This window comes from Lytechinus variegatus, chromosome 16 (assembly GCF_018143015.1).
Source record: "Lytechinus variegatus isolate NC3 chromosome 16, Lvar_3.0, whole genome shotgun sequence".
Classification (NCBI taxonomy): Eukaryota; Metazoa; Echinodermata; class Echinoidea; order Temnopleuroida; family Toxopneustidae; genus Lytechinus; species Lytechinus variegatus.
Window position 1 is genome coordinate 28,657,168 of NC_054755.1, and position 18,417 is coordinate 28,675,584.

Here is an 18,417-nt window from a genome sequence, read left to right on the forward strand (position 1 = left end):
CAATCTGATCCAACCTCACACATGAACTTACATACATATATACTCTATTATGTTTCTCTTTCATGAAATCCCATGAATGAATTAATTGTACTGTAAGCAATATCAAGCAAACCTATCTGATAAAGTTAATGTGCTTGCTTAAAGATTAAGGGAGCAGAATCATGTGTTCAACAGATAATAGATTAATTCTGACCAAAACATTCTATCTAAATAATACAAGGTTAAGAAATTATCATATATCCCTCCCCCTTCAAAAAAAATGCAAATTGTGAAAACAGAAATTTTCACCTTTAAGCAAACTCGAATGAAATGAAGTGTAATATCTTTTATGCTTTATCCATCTGTAATCATTAGCCAGCTTAATAATTTATGAAATAACTTATTTCTAGTACATGAAAGCAATGCACCAAAGTTTAGTGTTGGTATTTGAACATTAGGCTATATATATGCAAATCATGCAGACTCTTATAAGCAAAGATACAAATTTATTCATCTTTATTGATGAAAAGTCTGAGAAAGGCTTAAAAATGGACAGTAAACTTGAAAGGGGAACAATTGTTAGCTACATCCGGTTTATCTATAGATGTTAATGACAAAAGAATGTACATGTATGTAGTTGCAGCAAACAATTATTTCATGGGAAAGTCTTTAGAATCAAGGTTGATTGTCATTCTATTATTATAGATCTAGATAAATAAAATAAACTTATCTTTGTGAAATCATGAAATCTTAGCTAAAAACTGACAACACTCATGATCACTAACACAGAAAAGCATATGTGGGACAGTGTATCAATATTGCTTGGAAACATACCTGACATTTGATGGAATCTATTTTGCTAATTTCTCAGCAATTACACATTTTCTTCAAGAGCCATTTGGCACATTTTTATTTATTTCTTTTTTATTTAATATATACAAACACTTGGTTGGTCATTTCAATTGATTCTGATTGAATTAATTTTGTGATCTTTACCACAACTGGCAAATTTCTCTTTAATGACATTAATGACCACTTCAAAAGGGTCATTAAAGGTCATTAATGGACCAAACTCTTTGTTTTTACCCCTTAGTTATACAGTAAAAGGGTACTGTACCATAGCCTGTGAAAAACATATCAATATCACAATTTTATGTCGTTACTCACGTTACACCATCGTTACTCACGTTACATTGTTACTCACGTTACATTTTTTGGGCCTCATTCATTGTAATACCATGACATGTATACAGCTCCTACTTTGTTTTTCTTATCAGGTACAAGGAGAATGAAGAAAATTTCCATTGGCACATTTTGAGTGGAAGGGAATATTAAAATATCAAACTTTTTCATTTTTTTCGTTACTCACGTTACATTGGTTTAAGCGATGGGGTGGCATGCTTTTTACCCACTCATGGGATTGGAAGACACTTTTGTGTCTTTGGCAACTCAAAACTAATGCTCCATACATTCTAAAAATCAACTAAACAACTGCTAACCATTCTTTAATTATTTTTTAATTCAAATTAATTCTTTAGGTAAGTTTTACTGTTTTTTCTCAATAGAGTTGTAAGTTGAGTTCAAATTTCAATATTTGCAATTCTTGATGGAATTTTTGGAAAAAAAATGCTGTTCCGTATGCCCAGAAGTATACTGAACAAAATTAGGTGGGTGACAAGTTCCAAATTATGAATTTATTTTTTCACCCCAATGCACCTATCTCATGGAATTGCCCTTCAGTATGAACATTTTTCAGCGTAGATTTCAAGATTTCACAAAGTTCAGTAAATGTAACTGTACCAGATCTAGATCCTCGATGATATACTGACAATTAAGCCTTGCTTTACAGACTTTCTCATGAAATCAGTGTTTACTGCAACTACTGGAATTTCTCTTTAAGACTGGCTTGGATATGCTCTGCTGGCAGCACAGCAAACAGTTTTTCCTGACATCTACTCACACACTTTGATTTCGCCGCCAGATGTAGAACTTCTACAACTAGAAGGGGTCCTAAATACGCACTCGATTTATCATACAAAAAGATGTGCCTCAATTATTATCAATATGTTTGTATTATTAGGATAATATGAAATTAAAGCGAACTCCAAAATTCATTGAGATTTTAGTAATGTAAAAGTTAGTCTTGAGGACGCAATGATAATGACTTTTTTAAATAAATGTCATATAAGAAGTATATAATAGGCCTAGACAGTATTTAAAAAGTCATCATCATTGCGTCCTCAAGACTAAAAGTAATGAAACTAAAATAACAGTACCATATTCTAGATCTAGGCCCTAGAGATTAGATCACAAAGTATTATACATGATTAACATTCAGTCTTGAAACTAGGCCTATGGTATGCTACTCGCCTAACAAGTTAGGTAGAGTCATGACTAGGCCTAGGGCCACTCTCACATATTGCGAGGTAATTAATATACTAGGGCTAGCCTCGATCGATAGATCCCGTTTAATTATTACTCCTGGCTTGCTGTACTGCACTGGATCTTCAAACGGTTTCAAAATTGATTGAGCTTAGGCCTCAGCCAAATTGAAAATGAAATCCCACTCACCAGTTAATGCCAATGGGAAACAGTGATGCAACCAGGCAACTCCCTGATGCAACCCTGGTAATGTGGGTGTTCAAATTCTGTCTCAGACTAGCTGATGCTGGTCTCGTGAGTCATAGCCGCTGGGCAATACCGGGAACGGAATTTCAGTTTGTGAAGCGCGGAAGTTCCGGGAGGAAACGAAGATGGTTCCCGCTATAACCACGTAGATTCACGACTCCAGAGTCCAGTGTCAAAATTAAATTATCCCGTGCCGATAACAACTGATTACAATTACACAGTCGATCCCTGAATCGTATTTATGAGCAATTCATGTATGGTACTTCTACATAAAGCAGGACAATGCCAATGAAAAGATCCTACGATTGTCGTTGAGAAACATCCCGGGAAATCGGAAACATCTCGATCTCACGTAGGACTGCTGTAACTTTCGTGCAAGCGCATTGATGATATTATGATGATCCTGATCCTGGCCATCGCATATCATCGCAGCTCGCGCGCTCCGGCCGCGCTCCGCATCATTGATTTTATCGAGTTACTATCACCTCAGTTTCTCATGTGAATTAAAATTTTATTCTTCCCAGAACATGAGGAAAAATGCACTTTTTGAAAACGTGTTGTCAATGTGGTTCAATCAAGAGGATACATATTGTCGAAAAATGAAATATTGCATAGCAGTAAACATGATTTTTAAGAAATAAATAGTGACATCATCCCGCGAGGACATCATTGACTCTCTCACTTAATTGCCTATCAATGAGATAAATATTTTGTGAAGAAAAAACAATAATAAGCAAAACTTTAAAATGTCATTACCCTACTTTTCTTATTTTTCATCCGATTTTGGTGGAATTTTAAATTGAAATATTCATAAACAGGGAGATCATAGGGGACTCTAAAACTACCTTTTTTTAAAATACCTGGATATAATGCATTGGCGGCGGAAGCCCAAAATTTTAGGGGGGCCGGAGGGTCCACCTGAAATTTCGGGATAGACACATGTATAAAATTTGTTAAGCAAAAAAAAGAAGGTTATCAACCCAAATTTTAGGGGGGACCACAGAAATTTTAGGAGGGGTCCACATTTAGGGGGTGCAGGAAAAACCAGTATTTTTTTACTGGTTTCCAGTATAATTTTACTGGTTTCCAGTATATTTTTACTGGGCCAGTTGATTTTTAACTGGACCAGTAAAAATCAACTGGAGACCAGTTCCAACAATTGCATTCCAGTTGAAGCAATTAGTAATACCAGTTAAATTGTTTTTCATTAAACTGGTGTTACTGGTCCAATAAATGGTTTCCAGTAGATTTTTACTGGTTTCCAGTATATGTTTACTGGACCAATTGATTTTTAACTGGACCAGTAAAAATGAACTGGAGACCAGTTCAAACAATTGCATTCTGGTTACTGGTCCAATAAATAATGACTTTCAAGTCAGATCATTTAACAAATTATGAAAAATGAATCTTGCAATTCAGAGAAACTTATTATCGTTATCATTTATCATTGTTATCATCATTGCTCTTATGATTATCACAATTATTATCATTATGATTATTATGATCATTGTAATCATTCTTATTACTGTTATTGTTATTGATATTGTAATTATTATTATTAATATTATCATAATTATCAAGTATTGATATTAACATTAAAATAATTATTTCCTCTAATTATGATTAAGATCAAAGCAAGATGTATTCCTCTGATATATAGTCAACTGGTCTAAAGTAATTCAATGTTTGAAATTAAACTGGTCAACAGCAAGACCAGTACGAGGACCAGTTCGACCAGTTCGAGGACCAGTTAGACCAGTATGATGACCAGTGAGACCAGTATGAAGACCAGTGAGACCAGTATGAAGACCAGTGAGACCAGTAACAACCACCAAAAACAAGACCAGTATAAAATTCCAGTACTTCAAGACCAGTTTAATTTTTAACTGGACCAGTAAAATTTTAACTGGACCAGTATGACCAGTTAGACCAGTAAACCGATGTTCCAATTTCCAGAGTTACCAGTTAAAATTATACTGGTCTAACTGGTCCAGTGGAACTGGTTTTTCCTTCTGGGAAGCAAAAAAAAAAAGGTTATCAATTAAAAATTTACGGGGGACCTCCCCCCCCCCCCCCGCTTCTGCCGCCTATGATGTAACGTAATGGGGTCAGGATGGAAAATTTAGTCCCCGTAATATTTTTTTGAAGAAATAATGATAAATATAGATAAAGTAAACATCAATATGAAAATTGAAATTACGTAACATTACAAAAGTATATAATCTTTTGCTGTGGCCTGTACATTTATAGGAAATCCCCAAAGTTCACGATAAGTAAAACTATATTATACGTATTGATTAATATACACCCATATATTTTTCCTCATATAATGAGATGGTTGGTTGATTGAATGATTGAGTTCACGAGTGTGTGATCAGTGAGTGAGTGAGTGAGTGTGTGAGTGTGAGTGATTGAGTGAGAGTTTGTGCTAGGTGTAACTTAGTGTGTTTTTTGGGGGGATTTTTTTTGTTTTTTTTACTCGTCTATTTTTTTTTGATTTGCTTTGTTTTTGATGAGTGCAAGCCAAGTAATTTCATATAGTTTTAAATCATTGTTGAATATTTGATACATGAAAGGAAAAGTGTTAGGCATTTTATTAGTATTTTTTTAAGGGGATCCTAGTGTCAGTATATCTAGTTGTTTATTGGTTTGTTTTGGATTTGGGTCTCCTTTGTTTGTTCTTTCTTTGTATTCCATGTATAAATCGCCCTCCACAAATGAGCAAGGGAAGACTTTTTGTTTGGGGCGGGGGGAGGAGTGGTGTTTCAACAATTTTTATAACTGATTTCATCGTTTCTCCTTTAAGTTATATATGATTTATGCTTGTATTAAGTAAGTGAAAAAAGTCAAAATATGAAATGTAAAATATTATTTTATGTGTTTTGAAATGTTAAATTGAAATGTTATATTTTTGTTCATGGAAACAGAATAAAACAGTATGAAAAAAAAGTGGTTGAGTGAGTGTGTGAAGGTGCAGTGTGAGTGAGTAATTGAGTTAGTGATCGAGAAATGGTGTGTGAGTGATTGAGTGAGTGAGGATGTGACTGTGCGTGGGTAACTCATCGAGTGAGTGTGTGTGTGAGTGAGTGAGCAAAGCCATGACTGATCAGTGAGTGAATGACTGAGTAACTGAGTGATCGAGTGAGTAAATGTGTGAGTGAGTGAGTGTGTGAGTGAGTAAATGTGTGAGTGTGTGAGTGAGTGAGGATGTGACTGTGCGTGGGTAACTGATCGAGTGAGTGTGTGAGTGAGTGAGCAAAATCATAACTGATCAGTGAGTGAATGACTGAGTGATCGAGTGAGTAAATGTGTGACTAGTCGATCGAGTGACTGAGTGTGTGAGTGAGGGTGTGACTGTGCGTGGGTAACTGAGTGAGTGTGTGGGTGAGTGAGTGTGTGGGTGAGTGAGTGTGTGAGCAAAGCTATGATTGATCAAGTGAGTGAATGACTGAGTGAGTACGTAAATAACTGAGTGATCGAGTGAGTAAATGTATGAGTGAGTGACTGTGATTGACTGTGAGTGAGTGAGTGATTGAGTGAATGGGGCACACTGACCATGCTGACTTGACCATGTTGACTGACTGGTTTATTGGTAAGTCCGTGCATTTGATCGACCGACAGATTGGTCCATTGGTTGATTGACTTGTTGGTTTTTAATCCATCTAACTGTTTATACATTTTGAGCATAGTATCAAAGATCATTATAAGCTAGGACATGGCCATAATTATCTCAAATGTTCAAAGGATAAGTATCCCCAGCCAAAAAAAAGATTTGAATTTGATATTCATTCTTTCCATTATTATATCATTTACACATCTATCATTATCAATACATCCTCATTATATACTATAGACCAATTTCACGGCCGGTTTATGTATTTGGCCCTCTATCGGCGACGCCATTGCTGCGGTGGGCAAGTGCGCTGACCGCGATTGGCTCTGTGTACAAATTCAATGAAAGATTACAGATAAGCTCTGATATTGTGTCATTAGGTGGTTTCAGACCGCCTCGAAGTTCGCCAGTTCCAGGTATTCTCTGATCGGGAAATTTACCCCGATCAGAAAATACCAGGTATTTTGGTAATGTGAAAGCAAACTACGCGTAATTTCCCCGAAAGAAAATACCCGCTAAATAGTAGGTACTTGGCGAAATTACGAGAACTTTCGTGGGGATTTTTCCAAGGTCGCAGGTATTTAGGCGATGTGAAAGCAAATTACGGGAACTTTTATCCCAGCGTGTCTCGTGTCGTTGGGCGCGGCGGCGTGGGTGGCTGCTGGGCTAGTGATTTTGAATCTCCCGCCTTGCCTGCTTATCAGAACACACTGCGCATGCTCGTAACTTCGGGAACTTATCCCGAAGGATGTGTTTCGGGGCGGTGTGAATGCAGGAATAATTAACGGGTATTTTTTAGCCTTAAAAAGTTCTCGTAATTTAACGGGGATTCTTGTGATCGAGGCGGTTTGAAACCGCCTATTAACTTCATCATAAAACAATAAAATAAAGCATGGACACATGGGTAGACGATGTAAGACAATGGCCATATCTGACCGATGAAGGTATGATGAATTTTTGCACTTCGGCTACTTTTTCCCCTTAGTTTTGTCAGTAAAAGTGAGTTGATGATGATGATGACCAAGAATCGCTGTTGGTTTTCATCAGGGAGCTCACTTCTTATTGCTAGTAAATTGTGTTAGAGTAGCGGGAGAGTGAACGAGACATAGAGTGAGAGAGAGAGAGGATGAGAGAGGGGAGAAGGGGAGAGAGTATGTGTGAGAGGAGGGGGATAGTGAGAGGGGAGAGGGGAATAGTGAGAAGGGGGGTAGTGAGAGAGAGAGAGGGGGGGGCTAGCGAGAGAGTGTGTGAGAGAGTGAGTGAGTGAGAGAGAGGGATAGTGTGAGATAGAGAGAGAGAGAGAGGGGGGGGGACTGATATTTCCATCTAAGTCCTTTCTGTTGATGTTTTTATCCACTGGCGACGCATTCCTTCATCACGGCCTGGAAACCTATGCAGGGAGTACAGCTTCACACACAAACAGGCTTCATGAGTCCAAGGCGAGTGAATTTCACATTCACTTTGCTTCCAATCCTGAAGCTTTCTCCAATTGTTGTGGCAATTGAACACAGCACAGCTGCGACCTGAACTTCTCCGATTAATGCTCATTGTGAATCTTACAAGAAATCTGCTCAATTGGTCAAAAAAAAAAAAATCGAACGAATGTACCAAATACCCTATTGACTTGTGTACTATAAAAGTTGATTCGCCCACCGCAGCATGGCGACCAGTCTGCTGCCCTCTCACGTTGTGAAATTGGTCTATACCACCATCAGCAGCCGGCCCCTTCATCATCATCACCATCATTATCATCATCATCATCATCATCACCACCACCATCATCATCATCATTATCACCATCATCATCATCATCATCATCATCATGGCATCATCATCACCATCATCACCATCATCACCATCATCATCACCATCATCATCACCACCACCATCAGCAGCGGCAGCATTATCATCATCGTCACGACCATTATACCATCATCACCATTGTCATCATCATCGTCGTCGTCATTATCGTCATCAGCAACACCACCACCATTATCGTTGTTTTTTCATCATGAATGTTAATGTTATCACAACTGTTTTTCTTCTATTTTTAAAGTTAGTATTTCAATCGTTCTTGTCATCCATTCTGCTCATTTAATTAAGCATTTCGCTTTCAATAATACCTCAAGCAGTAACGTACGCAGGATTTTTGAAAGGGGGTGTTCGAGATGAATGGAAATTTGACAAGCAAAAAAGGGGGTTTGGTTGAACCTCTGTACCCCCCCCCCCTGCATATGCGCCTGTATATACGCAAGTGATTTATGTTTAATGATGTATATATCTGATTTATTGTCCAAACTTCTTTGTTATATTTCTGTTACCACAATACATTTTTATGCAGGAGGAAAATCAATCAAATAAAAAATTTGAAAAGAAAAGAAAAAAAATCAAATTAATTGAACGCTGATAAAAAATCATCAAAATCGGATGCGAAATAAAAGCAGTTATGATCTCAAAATATCACATGACAATTTATATACACTTTCTGGTCGGTATGCAAATGCAGGGACCGATGACGTCACCTGTGCATGTACTCACTATTCATCTTGTAATATGTTATATGAAATACGAAATAAATTAATCTTTAATGTGAAACAAGGCTTGAGTCATCCATGAAAGATATTAGAATTACCACTGTTGCAAAAACTTGCAACTTTTTTAATGATTCATACATAGACGCAACCTTAATATTTCCAAATCTGCCAAGTGAAACATTCTATTTTCTATCATAAAACAACAGAAATACTGAGTAAGTGACATCATCAATTCTCTCATTCGCATATTACTTTATCGTGCATATAGATATTTATAAGAAAAAAGTCAAACTTGCATGTAAATATTCTATAACTTTTATTCTATCATTCAATATTAATACAAAAATGCTTGTTTGATATTGTTGGAATTGAATACATTGCATTATATTTCAGTATAACATTAATGAATAGTCACCACTAATCTCTCACTCCCCACCTCTCCCCCCCCCATCCCCCTCTCTCTCTCTCTCTCTCTCTCCCTCTATTTATTACAACCATTAATTCCTTGTGAAAAAAATAAATTGTAGCTTACATTATTTTGAAAATATATAGCTTCCTCTTTAGCTTGTTTGTTGGGATTATTAATGGAAGCATCTGAGCATTGTCTCATTGTACAAATTTAGAGAGAGTTTAATCACAGAGCTGCAAAGAGTATATCCAGGGATTTTTATCCCATTGGGATGAAAATTAAGATAAGACGATTGAAACAGAATAGTTTTATTCTGAAAAGAAACAAACATGTATATTTTCATTTTGATGTAAAATTGCAAAAATTATCATGTGGAATACTTTCTTAATCCATATAAGGAATACAAATCTACAAAAATGTAGTTCTCGGATGTAGTATAATACTTTGGGTGGTGTTTCATAAATATATTTGCGTAAGTTACGCATGACTTTACCAACGGATATGGTGCTATATAAAATCAGGGGCCTGTTGCATGAAACATCTTACCTGAGAAAACTTTGGTAAAAATCTGAAAACTGAGCTTAATCTGATTTCTGCCATTGACTTTAACACAGGGCGAAAACTCTGATTAAAACAACCTGAGATTTCTCAGGTAAAAAGTTTTATGCAACGGGTCCCAGGGTTCCGGCTCACAGAGTTATGATTGATCCAATTTAGCCTCAATTATGGAAATCCATCGATCATTGCCATAATTGTTCCTATATAGTACACAGCAAAAACTGTGGTGTTAACCGGTGTACATAGAGGACCACACCAGTTATTTTACACCGGTGTTAAATTGGTGGTGTTAGTTTTACACCTATAGGTGTTATTACAACACCTTTTGTTGTTACAGTTACACTCTTTAGCGTTATGTTTAATCTCTAGGGTGTAATTTTAACACATCAAGGTGTGGTCCTCTATTAACACCAATTGGTGTCAGTTTTAACACCGCAGTTTTTACGGTGTATAATTCTGCAAATTGTCCTTTTGATGGACAAAGATGGCCATACTGAAATGTCAAGAAAACGATGTCTGTATATGAACATACATCGTATCTAGAAAACATTTTGAACAAACATGCATTTTATAATGTTGACGTTGCTGGCTTTCATCGGATCAATCGCAACATTTTTGTGTAAGACGGGTACCACATTCTCAGTGGTTTTAATTCGCAACTATCAACTACAGTTCAAATCCAATCCTTGTATAGTTTCCAATTCCCATTTTTAACAATCATTCTGGATGAAAATTTCTATACTTTTCAAGTTTGATTAGGGCTGTAGGGAAAAAAAGCGTTTGTTGGTATACGATTCAGCAATTGAGTCACCATGCAGTTGCTCTCTAACTTCCAAACAACTTTATAATGTTTATGAAATTGTCACCTGGAATGGTATATAAACACCAATTTTGTGGCGCGTGGGGGGTAATAATAATAATAATAACTCTTATTTACCCAAGGTAGCCACTCTCAGCTGTAAGCTGTTCTTCCAGCGGGCCCTGCATAACATAATATGTTATTATTACCCTTCTCCATTCTAAATGCTGAGCGCCAAGCAAGAAGGCAGAAGGTCCCATTTTTATAAGTCTTTGGTATGACTCGGCCGGGGATCGAACCCACGACCTCCCGTCCATGAGGCGGGCGCTCTACCACTGAGCCACCATGGTAGAGTGCACTTTTCAAGATTCCTTAATACGGTCGCGGTCGTCCATTCGAATGCCTCGGCCCTTCTTCGTCACTTCCGGTTGAGGCCGTACGAGTTGATTCCTCATCCGCCGAATATAAGACGAATCGTGCCGTCGTCGACACGGAGTCGCGATCTTCAAATGCTGACACGACGATCTGGCCATCAGAATTATTCAGGAAATATCGGTTGCTGTCCCCATCTTTTCAAAGAAAGTGGACAGATAAATATTAAATATCCCGGGTATTATATCATGAATTAAAAGGATATATCGAATCTTCAATTTTCGTAAATATGGTTTATGGTATAAAGTGCGACTTTGGACGAAGGAAAGAAGATGAAATTAACCGAAATGAAAAAAAAAGTCGAAATAAAAGGAGGAAAGAGGGAAAACAAAAACAACTTAACCAAAAGGAAAGCCTTTTTATTTCCCCTTCTTTCTCTTTTTGATTCTTTCAACTTCTTTCCTTGATTTTCCTTCTTTCTTCTTTCTCTTCCCCATCGGCAAGTAGGCCTACTTATAATTCCCTCGTTCGGCAAATCTGCAGCCATGGATGGAACATCTTACAGCTTGCTTGCTTCGCTCACTCGCGTTGCATCATAACAAATGTCATTTAATTTGACTATGTGCATTTTTGATAAACAAAATGTAGCAATCAGCGTGACTATGAACTTGTATACTTTTAATATATGCAGAGTAAACCCAAACGATTGATTTTCGGGGGAGGGTGCTTGTTCCCATTCCGATAATTATCAATGTATGCCTATCATATAAGCCCCTTAAGTATACATTATCAATAAAGTAACAAGAAACAGTTCCTCATTGTAAAATATATCTGTTCGTCCTGGTGTGTATGGTCATTACATCTAGAAACTATGGTGTTTCAATCAGCAAGCTCGAGTTTTCGAGCAGAGAATGAGTGATGCCAGAATAAAGCATATCGACTAAGTGTTACAGTCGATCGCTATTTACGTTTTCAAGAAGAAACATACTTGCTTAATAAGGGCAGCAAATTAAGTTACCAATTAAATATATATTGGGGGGATAAATGTGATAAGTAAGCATGCTCGAAATCTTTCTAATAAAATGTTTTTTCCTGGTTTTTTATAAAAAATGTAATGGATAATGCAAAACATTTGGGACAAAGGATGAAAGACTGAAAATTGCTCGTATCTTTTGGGCAAATATAAATAAACTCTGATTTGAATAACATTGTGTCATTGTTGTTGCTGTTTATTCTTGATGTGCAATTAATAGGTGTGATATCACCTTGAAAACTTAAATTTTATCATCAGTACTTTAAACTATTAAACTTGAACACTATTTAAATTATACTTTAAACTTAAACTTGAAAAGGGGGAAAAATTACAAACTTCATTACCTTGTCTGCACAACTGCTCAAACACAGAGGATCCGTCATTATCGACTGTAGCATTCATCATATAATTCCTTATCTGCCTTAGATTAAACGGCTGTAAGAAAATAACAAACAAAATATGAACGTATAAGTATAGCAGTAGATGAAGTACGACTAGTAGTAGGAGGAGTATAGTAATAGTAGTAGTAGTATCAGTAGTAGTAGTAGTAGTAGTAGTAGTAGTAGTAGTAGTAGTAGTAGTAGTAGTAGTAGTAGTAGTAGTGCATTGGAATCAAAGTTTACATAACGGAGCATAATTTCTCATTGATTTCTGGGAAGTGATTGATATAAGAATGTCTTAAGGCCACCGCACACCTTACGACCCGACATTAATAGCTGTATTTCCATCGCACCTTATCTTTTGGACCAATGAGTCAATACAAAATCTATACAAAATATGACGAGAATATATAGTTATAGCAATATTGGTATGTTTTAAATCGATAGGGGAGGGGGGATGGTCCCAGAAAAAAAATCGAAGATTACACGCCCCACGGATACGACTCCCCCCCCCCACGTCAGGACTTGTGTACCAAACGCGAGAGGGCAGTATAATTAGCAGTAACTCTCTATGGGCACGACTATACTAGGGATTATTTAGTCAGACTGCGCCTCATGAATATTCATGTCGACACGAAACATTAGGATACAGCGTAATTTCCGACCCCCCGATCAGCTCAATATATGCCTCTGTATGGCGAAACGTCATCATGCAATCGAGTTCATGAACGCAATACCGATTCTCGCCTAGAAATTAAGATTTTCTAAAGTTTTTTTTAATAAAGAATTGAGGCAAGACTCTGAAAATATACAAGACTAATAGTCTGAATCAAAGCCTCCAAAAAGCCCTCTCGTGTCAGGTGCCCAAGTACTGACGGAAAAAGTCGCGCATCCCCCCCCCCCTTGGGTCGCCACGTCTTACCATCATCCTTTCTTGGGTGAAACTAAATGCACGTCTGCCATCGGACGTTTTGAGGATCACTGGGAACGAATCATCAGCGAAGATCGTGAAGTACTTCTCCAAAACAAACGAGGCAGCATCTTTAAAAACAAAAAAATGGAGGGGAAAACGTGTTGATGTATCAAAACCATTCACAGCAGAATGACGCGCAAGCAAACACATTCTCAAAATGTAATGAATATGGGCATTTGGAATAAATTTACATCAACAAGGGTCATGGTTGAAAGTAACTCTATAATGATTTAAATAAACCTATTGGTCATCTTGCCACCCCCCCCCCCAAAAAAAAAATGAAACAAAATAATAATAATGACAATAATAATAATAATAAAATCGCCGCCCCCTGATTATATCCCTGATCTGCATATTAGCTCACTTTGATCGGAGCCCATGACCAAACTGCCATTCGATTCCATGTTGACGTATTGCTCCGATTCACCATCCGGGTCTTGAGTGATGTAATAGGTTGTCAATGTATCATTGGTGTCCCGGATGTAATGTGTACCCCTGACTGTGACCTTGAAGTCGATGGACTGTTCGATATCTAGACAGATATAAAAAAAATCATTAAATTACCCTATAAGCGATAAAAGATTTTTTTAAAAATTTAATTAGTAATCAATTATTGTTTACACTTGATTTGGCGTATATTTCTCCTTCTTCTTCCTCTTCTTCTTCTTTTACTACTACTACTACTTCTACTACTACTACTGACTACTACTACTACTACCCTTATACTACTACTACTTCTACTTCTCCTTCCTTCCTTTCTTCTTCTTCTTCTTCCTCCTCATCTTCTTCTTCTTTCTTTCTTATTATTCCTCGTCCTTGTACCTCTCTTTTGTTTTTTTTTCGCTATTCTTCTTCCTCTTTTTCCCATTTTACTCCTTTTACTAATTCTTTTTGTTGTTGTTACTTTTCTTCTTAAGTCATTATTATTGGACCAATAATCATCAAAACAAACAAAAACCCAGTCCGTAATTTGAAATTGAAAATCAATCTAACTTCTTTTTTTTTAAAGCTCAAAGATTTACAATTAATAAAAAGTGACAAATGGAACACAGAGAGAACTGGGATTACTATCTTTTTGATCCGTTGTAATATTTTATAAAAGTTCAGTTCTCTCATCATGGTAAAGTGCCATACACTGTAAAAACTGCAGTGTTAAAACTGACACCAATTGGTGTTAATAAAGGACCAAACCTTGAGGTGTTAAAAATTACACCCTAGAGATTAAACATAACACCAAAGAGTGTAAATGTAACAACAAAAATTGTTGTAACAACACCTATAGGCGTAAAACTAACACCACCAATTTAACACCGGTGTAAAATAACTGGTGTGGTCTTCTATGTACACCGGTTAACACCACAGTTTTTGCTGTGTAACCCTGAGGTGTTAAAATTACACCCTAGAGATTAAACATAACACCAAAGAGTGTAACAGCAAAAGGTGTTGTAACAACACCTATAGGTGTAAAACTAACACCACCAATTTAACATCGGTGTAAAATAACTGGTGTGGTCCTCTATGTACACGGGTTAACACCACAGTTTTTGCAGTGTAACCATGGTAACTAGATTTTTTAAAGACAAAATATTTACCGTTTATTTCAATGGTGATTTGAATGACGATCTCTATTCTTTCACACGATTCCAATTCTCGGAGAATTGTCTATTTGGTCGTTTGTTGTCATTGTTGTTTGTGTGGGGTGGTTTGAACGTTATTGGCCCGGGTTATTGGTCGGGTTGATATTTTTGATAAAAGTCAATCATGTTTTGAAGTTGTTGCCAAGTTGTCGGTGACGGGGTTCATGACGTGTTGTTATAGGTATTGATTTTTTTTACGTAGGTGATTTTTTTGTATTGTTGCATTTTATGTATATATTGAATGAAAAGAAGGAGAAACGCATACAGGTATAATAATTTTTGAACCTAATATAATAAACAAACATTTTCATTGTAATAAAAACCATTAGGAATAAAATGAATTATTCCCATTTGTTTTAACTAAGAATAAAATATTACAAAATAATAATAAAACAAGATAGAAACTTTCATGCTTATTCAAAGATACTTTATTTGATTTGATGTCCACAATAGGCCTATAATGCAATGAAACAATATTGTGTCCATGCGTGAGGGACGACATGTCGACTCTAAAAATTGAACTTGTGGTCATCTACACCAGCCAACGTGTAGGTATGTTCATAATGGTTAAAATTACTCAAATCCATCTGGTATCGCATCCCTATAAAATGTATAATTATGATAATTATGCACATAGTTTATGCTATCTTTTGAATCCTTCGTTTACTTTGGCTGTATGAATTTATCACTATGAGAATTCAAGAATGACTTACCAGTGAAAACGGGTTTCCAACTCTTGAGAAAAGGGAAATGACCTTTACAATGTTTGTCGCAGAAAGGTCAACATCATTGAGATGAGTCAGGATGTCGTTCTCCCTATATTAAAAAAAAAACATATGGAGAATATATAGTGTTTTGATCATAATTTTCGTAAGACATATAAGCCAAAATCCCCCACTCTATCACAGGGGAGCTTTTCATAAAGGACATTTTATCTGACAAGTCATTAGGTTTATATAACAGTTACCATAGGAACTGTGCTCCTCAGCCAACCAAAATCAAGGAAAGTTGTCTCATCTGACAACTTGTTGGACATTAAGTGTTGATGAAACCCTCCCCAGCTCGATCAATGCAAATTTCATGTCACCTCGTTCACGGCTCGTTCATCAAAATCAACAAATAGCTTCGTATTGAAGAAATATATTACTGTGAATAACATCACACTTATACAAATTAGATTGCTCAAAAAACATCGTACTCAAGCTTGGCATGATGTGCGATTGTATTCTTGAAGATTCTGGCGATTCTGTAGCCCAAATCATCCCGCCTGATATGCAGACCAAACCGGTAGGGGGCGCCATTTGGCAAAAGACTTGGTAAATGAATGTTGTTGCCGAGGTTCTCATCGTTGACTGCAGCTGGCACGCTCTCCTATGCACAGGAAGAAAGTATAGGAGGGAGAAAAGCCGGGTAAAAAGAATGAACTTGACGAAAACTGTCATTTTATTTGCAGATGATGGAAAGATCAAAGTCCAATTTTTGTTGTAGACAGAGACTCCTACACTCTTAAAACAACTCAGTCAAACTGACTAGACCAGTATTAAGCTGGGTGCAACTGATATGTCTAGTCACATTTCTAAATTATATTCTAGTCAGAAATAACTTTGTTCTAGTAAACTACGACTAGAAAATATGACTAGAATAACAGTTGCTCCCAGCTGACCCTATTAACTAGTCATTTTTGACTGATTTGTTTTCAGAATGTACCGTGTTTACACTTGATCGGCTTTTGGTTCAGAACCAACAGGCGATGCAAAATCGGCTTTTGGTTTATCTTGGACTGCGTGTACACGCTGTTACAGCTCGCGGTTCAGAACCGCGAACCGATGCAAAAGCCGATCAAGTGTAAACACGATAGTGAGTCACAGAGTGAACATCCGTAGTGATGGAATTTGGAATTTCACATCAAAATGATATCTGAATATCAATCAGGCTGTAGCATCTATAGGCCAAGTAATCGCCGATATTTTACTACAGAAATACGCAATAGTGGGAGGGTCGTGGTCTATTGGTTTATGACTCTCGTCTTTCAATCAGAGGTATGTGGGTTCGAATCCCAGCCATGGCGCGTTTTCCTTTAGCAAGAAATTTACCCACATTGTGCTGCACTCGACCAGGTGATGAGTTGAATCGGATACATTGACGCATTATAGCGCCGTTATGGCGCTAAGCTGGGCTAATTATATTCACGAAGAGTGTATCAAAGCGCAGTTGAGTATTATAATATGCGCACAGTAATTGCGATATATAAATGGACATAAATATATTCATTGTATAATCTGGACTCGGGTGCGAAATGAAGGTGATGCGCTGGTGCAGTTTTGCCAGGAAGCTAATGACAAGGGCCTGTGAGTACCTTGAAAAGTACCATAAGCCATCGGTCCCCTTGTTTCTGTCCAACAAGCATCCATACTCATGCAGCAGTCAGGTAAATTAACGAGCTTAAAAGTACGAATTTGAATTGAATTTAAATTTAGTATAATAATGATAATAATAGCGGCATATTTACCCAGGGTAGCCACTTCAGTTCCGAAAACTGTTCTCCCAGCCGGCCCTGCTATTATTACCCCCGCTTTAGCACGGCTACCTTGATCATTGAACGTATCATTGAACGGATCATCAATTGCCTTTATAAATAATCAAAATGTACAACTTACCTGATTAAACGGTATGCTGAACGCAAACGATTTCATGACGTGATTAAAACTGTCCGTTATTTCGTCGACCAACTCATCGACGCTGTCCCCAATCTTTCCCAAGCCCCCTGCGATCCCTCTCATTGCGGTGTGGACGACGTCGGGCAAGAGGTCGTGTACACCGTCGGTGTCATCGATCACCGTTTTCTCCGTGATCATGTCGTCAGTCATGCCCAAAGCTGATGTATCAATCGACATCATCGAGATGTGTAAAAGCTGGTGTCTCGACCCAGGAATTTGAGGATAGATTCACGAGAGGAAATGTCCCGGCTTGAGATGCAAAGCTGGAACTGTCAGGAGTGTGGGTATATAATTAGGCCTATATATACTAACACAAAATTGTAATCGGCAGGCAGTTGCACTTATTCAGCAATAGTTCTTCAACTTTTTTTCTTCTGAAACTAGAAAACGAGTACTTTATGTCCGATTCAATCTCTGGAGCTATGTATGTGAATGACGATTCAATACGTTTCCCAAGAATGACGAGACAAATTGTGCCGCACCTATTCAAATATCGATCTCTATTTGAATTGATTTAGCGTTGGTATTCATTAGATTTGGCAATATTTGGAAGAACGGAGAAAGTCAAGGGGTTTCCCCCAAATACGTCACACATATAAAAATGAATAGCGAGGATCAATGAACAAATCGAATAAAGGGATTCAAGCGTTTATTTTGGCGGTGCGTGCAAATATATGCAATCACATCGGGTGGATCGAAAAAGAGTAAAGTAAACCCAGCTTTATTTATTTATTTCCGTTTTATTTCGACAGGGTAGCCCTTTCAGTTACAAAACTGCTCTACCA

At 37.2% G+C, this 18,417-nt stretch overlaps 2 protein-coding genes across 3 annotated transcripts in view; both read right to left on the reverse strand.

Annotated features, from left to right (window-relative positions):
- The window catches only part of LOC121429687 (multidrug resistance-associated protein 5-like), a 66,365-nt gene extending 63,479 nt beyond the window's left edge, over positions 1-2,886 (reverse strand). For both annotated transcript variants that reach the window (XM_041626849.1, XM_041626848.1), the window contains exon 1: positions 2,551-2,886. The gene's annotated coding sequence lies outside the window, so the exon portion shown is untranslated. The remainder of the gene's footprint in view (positions 1-2,550) is intronic.
- Positions 2,887-10,794: 7,908 nt separating this feature from the next.
- Positions 10,795-17,832, reverse strand: LOC121429905. The gene is made up of 8 exons (XM_041627166.1): positions 17,573-17,832; positions 16,114-16,286; positions 15,629-15,731; positions 14,871-14,940; positions 13,643-13,810; positions 13,228-13,346; positions 12,270-12,360; positions 10,795-11,089 (listed from the first exon to the last, which is right to left on the reverse strand). Exons 1-8 carry the CDS (start codon positions 17,810-17,812, stop codon positions 10,893-10,895), a joined length of 1,161 nt encoding a protein of 386 aa, XP_041483100.1. The 5' UTR covers positions 17,813-17,832; the 3' UTR covers positions 10,795-10,892.
- Between the last annotated feature and the right edge of the window lie 585 nt (positions 17,833-18,417).

What these genes read in the sequence shown, in the direction of transcription:
- LOC121429905 (XM_041627166.1), bottom strand. Translation starts at nt 17,812, where the DNA reads ATGATGTCGATTGATACATCAGCTTTGGGCATGACTGACGACATGATC. An exon ending in GCACATCATGCCAAGCTTGA is followed by an intron (nt 15,732 to 16,113) that starts GTACGATGTTTT and finishes TTTTTAATATAG; the next exon opens with GGAGAACGACATCCTGACTC. An exon ending in TGAGCAGTTGTGCAGACAAG is followed by an intron (nt 11,090 to 12,269) that starts GTAATGAAGTTT and finishes TTCTTTGAAAAG; the next exon opens with ATGGGGACAGCAACCGATAT.